The sequence below is a fragment of the Mchenga conophoros genome, linkage group LG15, assembly GCF_057382185.1.
Source record: "Mchenga conophoros isolate Kocher_MC1m ecotype Shallow Benthic linkage group LG15, M_conophoros_male_GT1.1, whole genome shotgun sequence".
Lineage (NCBI taxonomy): Eukaryota > Metazoa > Chordata > Actinopteri > Cichliformes > Cichlidae > Mchenga > Mchenga conophoros.
Genome location: NC_140540.1, coordinates 24133610 through 24142453, shown reverse-complemented (window position 1 = coordinate 24142453; position 8844 = coordinate 24133610). Strand labels below are relative to the sequence as shown.

Below are 8844 nucleotides of genomic sequence, written 5' to 3'. Positions count from 1 at the left end.
GACTGAAATCAGGGCCAGATACGACAAAATCCCACCAGAGAAGTTCAAGAAACTCAGCGAGAGGGTTTTCAAATCCCTCTGTAAAAGATGGAAGCATGCATCTTTGGTGACATTCTGGCAATTAAACTTCCAAGATCTTGATGAAGATATTGTTAAAACTTTCAAAAGAAAGATATTCACAGAACCAAGTTGCATATCTAAGTGCTTCTCATCGGTGCGGGCATTTTTTGGGAGGTGTAAGGGAAGAAACAAAGTTTCCACTTTATAGTGACATCGTGATATCAACAGCAAAATATTTTCTAAAACTCACTGGACACTTTAAATGAGCTAGTTTTACATTTAGATCAGATCAAGTCATTTTTGAAATCCCCAGGAATGGTCGCGGCAGATGGCCACCCCGCCCTGAGCCTGGTTCTGTCGAAGGTTTCTTCCTCTTAAAAGGGAGTTTTTCCTTCCCACTGTCGCCTCGTGCTTGCTCAGAGGGGTTTGTTCTTTTGGGGTTTTCTTTTTAATACTGTAAGTTGTTACCTTACAGTGTGAAGCACCTTGAAAACACCATTGTTTCCTTTGGTGCTATACAGATTGAAGTGACTTGCACTGATAACATAACTAAGCTGGGACTTTAATTTAACATCAATAAAATTATAAAAATATTACATCTTGATTTCTGCTTGTTTTCATTGTCTGTGACTTAATGAATACAAATGTGTAATTTAACAGATTTTTTCTTTATGTTAGTCTGACCGGTGATTCCACGTTGGCCTTAGGTGTTGGCGCGGATACGCTGCAGCCCCTGAGCCATTAATGGCCCAGCACACTACAGTAAAAACAAAACAACAGCCATCTGTCCAACTAGGAAAGGAAAATAATAAACTGCCTCCTTGGAGGCAACCTGACTCAAAACAGTTGCAGTCCAACTCAGACCGACTGCAATCACTCTCAGGCAGATTGATGAAGATCTGCAAATAACTGTTGTCTAATTTATAAACGCAGACAGATTGCCAACACGTCTGTTCACAATAGAGGACTGTACTTACATGGTTGCAAACTGGTTGTTATCTTGCTTATATGAAAACATTGCTTTGGAGCAATGAAACTCAAACACATTCATTTTTAAAATGCTTCAAAATGAAATTTTGAAGCATTTGGCTTTATGCTTTGAAAGTGCCGTTGTGAGTGGGAGTGTGAAATCCTTACTTGATGTGTTCCCTTTGCCTTTACTGTTTTCAGTTTTATCAGTTTTCAGTTTTATTTGTCATATGCAAGTTAGCACAGGGTCAACATTGCAATGAAATGTGTTTGACGAGCAGCAGTCACTCAGCAGCATGGTACAGTAGAAGAAAATATAATAAAATAAAATAAAAAATAGAAAAATAGTAAAGAGCAAAATATTTGAAAGACGTGGTAAAAGAGAAAAGATGACTAAATATATATATATATATATGTATCTATAAATATATGTACACTAGTGATTAAATAAGAAAATCTTGAAAAGAAATATGACGGGAGGTCAGATGGGATATTGCACAGGAATGAGCAGCAGAAAATTACAGTATTACTCAGACTTTTAATAGTCATATTGTCAGTTTTGGCCGACGGTCATGGGTCACTTCCACTAAAATAGCACGAGACTGGAGTAAAATGTACTTTATTAATGAGAACACATGGTGATACAGCAAAGAATCCAACCCTTCTGAAAAACAAATGGCTTCCTGTTATACTCTACCTGATTCAGGTGAGCATCTGGAATAGACCAAGTCTGGGGGTCAGCAAACCAAAGGGAAACAAAACCCTCCCCATAAGAAAACCACTACAATATAACCAACACCATTGATCGTGGAATAATCTTCCACACTGCACCTAACGTGACAAACTGAAAGCAGTCATTGGGTGGGAAACCTTGAGGAGAACACTTTTGACCTTAGAGAAGAGCTCTGCATAGAAAAGGATCAGGTTTGAACTTAGTTTGTGCAGCTGTACCTTTAACTAAGGCAAGTTCCTGCATCAACTCGTCCTGTTGTCTTTTTGAACTGTGCTTCACTATTCACTACAGATGAATGCACTGTAAACACCTGCGTGTGAGTCACTTTGGTCACTTTGACAGTTGCACTGGTAATAATAATTTTCCCTTTGTGTCCTCAGAGAGAACAGTGATGTTGGTGTGGAGGAGGAGGAGCAGTTGTCCTGCTGTGCTTTGGGTCAAGATGTCTCAGAGGATTCAGTCGCTACCAGTTGTGGCATCTCTGTCCAAAGTAAGAGTCGGTATCCGTGTGCTGATGAACACATTTTTGAAAACTTGACTTCTTGTTTTGTAGGTGCATGAAAAAGATTTCATTCGATTTTTTATGGTATAGGTTTTTTTCCTGTTTTACTTTGAATGTTGTTTCCTTTCATGTCTCACGTTAGTTTTACTTCCTGCTTTGTGATTGTCTTAATTATTTTTCACCTGGTTTGCTAAAGTTCAGCTGTCATGTTCCCCACCTGCTCACAATATCAGGCAATCCTCAATATATACTACTCAAAACAATCAGAGGAACACACTGAAAACATAATGGCTCTCGCGCGGAGAAAAACATGCTGGAGATCAATACTGATGCAAACTGGGTGATGTGTTAGAAACGAAAGGATTCAATTGTTTGTTGGAAATAAATGATCAAAATACTGGATACTGGCTGAATCCAAATACAAACAGAAAATCAGAGTAAAAAACGCTGCAGCAGGCTTTTCCATTTGGCTCTGATTTCATAGCAGCAGCTCAAAATGAAATAGTTTGTATGGCTGCGTGTGCTGCTGGGCCAAAAGTTTAGCTGGTCATTTGTAGATTTTTAGATGAAATAAAAAACAAAAAAAAACACTCAACAAAAGATCATCTAAAGAAGAGCAGAGTTCATGTACACACTTTATTAAGCAGCTACTGTACAACAAGAACAGAATCATGTAAATGGCCAAACAACAGCAACAGTAATCCCAGGGTGTAGCACAGCAGGCAAAGAGACGCAGTAGCACAGAGAGAGTAAAGGATCACATGGAGAACAAATGGAGCGCGCTCACGAGCCCTCTCTTCGTACAGAGCCAGAAACGTCTGACCCACAGAGCTCACTAAGACGACAATAACTCGTTTTTCCCACACAGATTACATATAACATCACACTGAATGAAATTACATGTAGCAGATTACATGAACTATATAAGATGAGGATTCGCGTATTAAGCATATTCAGAACTATTTCCTTCCATTATTTTCTTGGGTTAACAGTTTTTGTTGCTTTTCTGCTATCGCTTAAATTTTATTCATATAGCACCAAGTCACAACAGCCACCTTAAGGCACTTTATAGTGTTAGGTAAAGCCTCAGTAATAAAGCCTCAGACAACTCCCTACGAGCAACGACTTGGAGACATTAAGAAAGAAAAACTCTCTCTTTGTACAGTCGAACACTGAGACGGAACCAGGTTCAGTGACGGGCCGCCATCCACCACGACTGGTTGGAATGAGGGGAGGAGGGCAGGATAAAACCTGCAGGCTGAGAGCAAAGTGCTCCATCTATCTGATATGATACTGTGAGGCCTCTCAGATAAGATGGGGCTGTTTTATTATGGCCCTTTTTATGTGAGAAGCATTTTGAATTCAGCTCTGGATTTAACAGGGAGCCAATGATGTGAAGCCAGTATGAGGGGGATTTTCCCTCCTCTTAAAATGTCTCATTAGGAACATTTTTAACAGTTGCTTCTTGTCTCTGCTGTGACAAAAAAAGGTTCTGATTATGAATCAAAATGTTTTAAATAAGTCACACACTGGTTATAACTTAATGCCGAAAATGTCATGTTACACGATTTACTATTTTCTGAAGCTTATTTACAATTTACAATGCTTAACACCATTCCCATCCCTCCCGTCAAAAGATAAAAGTCTGTTTTTCATGCAGTTTCACACACTAAAGACATTTCATTCTTTTTGGTTTCTTGTTGTCAATCAGCAGATGCGAGTCTGGAAGAGGTTTTAGAAGAATATAAGATCAGTCTGAGGAGGAGGTTTGAAAGTGTGACTGAAGAAACTGATAATACAGGAAGTGGAACCCTCCCGAACAGGATCTACACTGAGCTCTACATCACAGAGGGACAGAATGAAGACGTTCATAACCAACATGAGGTGATGCAGCTGGAGACAGCTTCCAAGATGGAGGCTCTTGATGACATTACAGTCAGGTGTCACGACACCTTTAAAGCCTTACCTGACCAACAGAGACCCATCAGAGTGGTTCTGACCAACAGCGTCGCTGATCAGAGACGAGCAGTACAGTCTTCTGGAGCTGCTCCATGTTTTCCATCCAACATTACAGAAGGTCACAGCAGAGAAGCTCGCTGTCTGTAAACTTTTGTTCATCTTTGACGGCCTGGATGAAAGCAGACTTGGATCATTGGATTTCACCAACGGGAAGCTGCTGTCTGATGTCACAGAGAAGTCATCATTCAGCCAGCTGCTGACAAACCTCATCCAGGGGAATCTGCTTCCCTCGGCTCTCGTCTGGATAACTCCCCGACCTGCAGCAGCCAATCAGATCCCTCCTAGACGTGTTGACAGGGTAACAGAAGTACGAGGCTTCACTGATGCCCAGAAGGAGGAGTACTTCAGGAGGAGATTCAGTGATGAAGAGCTGTCCAGAATCATCTCCCACATGAAGACATCCAGGAGCCTCCACATCATGTGTAGAATCCCAGTCTTCTGCTGGATCACTGCTACAGTTCTGGAGCACATGTTGACTACAGAGCAGAGAGGAGAGCTGCCCAAGACCCTGACTGACATGTACTCACACTTCTTGTTGGTTCAGATGAAGAAGGGGAACAAACATGTGGGGGGACATGAAACAAGTGAGATGGCTGAAAGGAAATTTCTCCTGAATCTGGGGAGGCTGGCATTTAAACATCTGGAAAAAGGAAACACCTTCTTCTACCAAGAAGACCTAGATCAGTGTGGTCTGGATGCTACAGAGGCCTTGTTGCACACAGAAGTTTATACGGAGCTCTTTAAACAGTGTTTGTTAATCTTGAAGGTGGCTTTTATTTGTGATTCAGGTCTCAATGTCTCTTTGTGTATACTTATATGCAGAAGTAACACAAAAGAAGAAGTGGGAGCTGGCCTGACACCAGTAACTGACTTCCAGTGAAAGCTTTGGCTAATAATATTTTTTAGCGAACATTTTTCTTGTAAAACAAAGGGGGGCCTAGCAAAAAAGGTTTGGGAACCACTGCTCTACAAGGTTGGCGAAATAAAAAAAAATGTATTAACATTTTTTTATTTGGACTTTTATTAGTCCAAATTTTTTTATTTGGACTAAAAAAAATGTTCGAAGTGGACTAGGTGCTAATTTTCAGATGTCAGGTCTACATCTAGAATCAAAATGAGCACATACATAAACAACCAAAGTGAAGCATTAAGACAAAACATAGCAACGTCAAACAGCGTCCACACATTTTGCCACAAATACATGCAAAACAACTAAATTGGGCCACAAAAGTGATGTAAATTGACCAAACTAAGACACAAATCAGACAAAAACAGATGCAGGATGATCACAAACAGACACGTCGGCTACAAACTGATGCAAAATGACTAAAATCACACGTGTAACACTTTCTACATATTTGACAACAGAAGAAAAACACAAACAAACTTGGAATGCATTTTTAATTTGGATTTTTTTTATTTCATGCCGAATTAGATATTTTAAAAATCAAGCCAAAGTCTCCTCCCTGTTTGTACTGTAAGGTCAAAGCCCTACTGTACTACAGAGAACCCCAACAATCAAATGATCCCCCTCTGAGCAAGCGCGAGGCGACTGTGGGGAAGAAAAACTCCCTTTAACAGGAAGAAACTTCCAACGGAACCGGGCTCAGAAGGGACGGCCATCCGCTGCGACCGGTTGGGGGGATGGAAATCAAAAGGAGACGAGATGGCGTGAACTACAGTTCTAAAATTTGGATTTGAGGGCTGATCCCAAAATTTTATGGTGATGTTTTTAAAAAAAGGATTTGGTGCTAAAAGTCTGCTTCAAGATTTTAAAAGAAGCAGGGCAGTGGGAAAAGCCAAAATGGTCATTTTAATGATCTCTGGCTTTAGTGAACCACCTGAAGGGTTTTAGCAATGTTTTTCCCACCGCAGAAAAAAACCTGGATATTTTGGACGTCTTTGGGGGACCCGGGATGACTCCGAGAGTGATTTTTAGATGTCTAATCAGAGCCTCATCAAAAGATGAATCATTTGCCATCAAAGCCTTTAAGACATTGTCTGGGGAGCCAAACTCCTTGATGAGGCGTTTGGCTATTTTCTTGATGAACTTTGTCTTGTCATTTGTCAGACTTGTGGCAGACGCTGTGCTGCTGAGTTCAGGCTGCATTAGATTGCTCAGACGGTTGATGACCGTGTCTATTTCTTTTGTAGTAGTTGCGATCCGAGCAGCAAACTTTTGGGTCTCAGGTTTAGATTTATAGATGACTCTCATGATAAGGAGCAACGCAAGGTCATTGGAAATTTTCTCAACATCACAAGATGAACCTGACACAGAATCCATCTCTGATATTTTGGAGGAATCTTTGAGAGAGTGTTTCAGGCTCAAGGCTCCAGATGATTTATCTGGAGAAATGCTCCCAGGTTGTGGCATTTGAGGTGACTTGTCAGATGCCACAGAGCATTTATCTGGAGAAATGCTCCCAGGTTGTGGCGTTCGAGGTGACTTGTCAGATGCTACAGAGCATTTATCTGGAGAAATGCTCCCAGGTTTTGGTGTTGGAAGTGATGCACCAGATTCTTTTCCTCTGCCATCTGAATCAGGGCTTTTTTCCTGTGTTGTGGTCTGTGCTCTTTTAATAAAGTTGTGGATGTCTTCCAGGGCCCCAGAAATCTTGTCCATTTGAATCATTTGATCTTTCTCTTCATTGCAGAAGAGTAAAAGCTTCTGCAAAAACCTTTCTACTGTGTCATCTATGAGGACATAGAGGACTTCAGCAGAAATGCGACGCTTTGAGCCCTGTACTGATTTCGGAGTCCTGGAGATGACCGTGTCTGAGAGGGACCTACCCATTAGAGGTATGGGGATTTGATAGCCTCGATCCACCGTAAGTAGATCAAACAGGTTTGCCACTAAGTCCTCCGTAAAATTCCTGATATGCCCACTATTTTTAAAGTCCCCCAAGGTCTTATCGATGAGGAAGAGTTCTTCTTTCTTTGTTAATTTGTCAAATAACTGATTAACGTCTGATCTAATGACGTTAAAGTCGACTGAAGAAGAACGTTTAATTGCGGTTCCCAGGCTTGCCGTATGTGGAGAAGGGGAGCGATGAGCCTCTGTACTCTGGGGAGCAGCCGTTTCAGGTACTGACCCTGGGAGAATGAAAACTATACTTTCATTGGAGGGCGCAGTTTCCTTCTTGGGGTGATTGCAAATGTTTTGTAGACAAACAAAATGTTTCCTGTTTGCCTTTATTCTTTTTTTCAGCTCTGTTTTCATTTTTTCAAATTGTTTTTTTGCAAACATGGAAAAGTTGTGTTTGCGTGCTTTGAGCCTGGCGTGTGAGGTGGATGGCACACATTTGGAGAAGAAGTGTCTCACCTTGTGGATAATTAAGCCTGCATTAAAGGCAGGTTTGGGTAAGTTACATTTCTCACAGAGCTCTTCACTGCTTGAATCCATGTTAGCAAGTATCTCACCTACGATGTCAACTGCAACCATTTCTACTGGGGTTGGAGCCTGGATACTTTGTGTTTCTGCAGTGGGTTTTATATGGCTTTGTGATTCTTCTGGGAGCTCATCTTTATCTTTTCCTGTCATCTCTCCATCTGAGCTCCTTGTTGACAGAATAACAGAAATCTCTGCGATTGCTGATTTCACTGATATTTTTGAACCAGTACGTTCTGTACTGGAATGAGACCCATTTGTCCCACACTGGCAGCGCAGCTTACATGCTGCATACCTTTTCAGGCATGAGGCAGCGCAACAAACCATGCGGTGTAGTTTCTTAATACTACTAAATTTGCCGCTAACATAAACGGCAGGGTCTACTGGGAAATCGGGGCTTTTTTCAATCAGTGCAATGGTTGAGCTGACCTTTTCTGAGATCTCTTCCTCAACCATCAGCGTCAGCTTGTCAGCGCTCTTATCTTGCTGTTTTGAGACATTAAGAGCGCCGGCGATGGCAGCTGAGATCGAGTCTCCGAGGGACACCCTTATTTTCCCCTCATCCATAAACTCTTCCCTTATCATGGGTTCCTGAATAACAGAAAGGGCAATCCTCAGGATGCTGGCAGAGGCGATCTGAATGATTTCAGAAATCATATCAGCGAGCACGGCATGGACGCTGGAGTCGCATTTTCCATTTTCTATAATGCTCCACTGAACTTCAGAGAGCCTTTCAAAGCACCTGTTGATTGGCGGGATAATCTGGTCTGGTGTGACCACGATTGAATTTTCGTTGATGGTTTCCATTGTTGTGTCACAAATTAGATTTTCTCCGTTTGAGCGTGTGAGAATTTTCTTGTATTACAGAGCGCCGACTGCTGAACGTTTTGCAAACACATGAGCATCGAGTTCTGATTTTTCTGTCTGAGAGCCGTTATTTATAGGCTCGGTTGTCTGTGACGTTACTGACAGACCAGCGCGAACGCCTTTGATCTGCCAGTGACGTCACAAGAAACACACGCGGAGAGGCGGCGTTCCTTGCGCGCTCACAGATTTGAATGACGCTTTGGAGTTGACGGCACGCCGCAATGCATTGTGGGAGCCCGGCACCATTTTCGGGGTCTACGAATCAAAACAAACACGCTGTGTTGGAACGACGATTACAAGATGCTT

At 41.8% G+C, this 8844-nt stretch overlaps 1 protein-coding gene across 1 annotated transcript; it reads right to left on the bottom strand.

The window, feature by feature from the left end:
* Positions 1 to 5676: 5676 nt before the first annotated feature.
* LOC146558430 (uncharacterized) lies at positions 5677 to 8625 on the bottom strand. Its single transcript, XM_085247203.1, has one exon. It carries the CDS (start codon positions 8476 to 8478, stop codon positions 6097 to 6099), a length of 2382 nt encoding a protein of 793 aa, XP_085103329.1. The 5' UTR covers positions 8479 to 8625; the 3' UTR covers positions 5677 to 6096.
* Between the last annotated feature and the right edge of the window lie 219 nt (positions 8626 to 8844).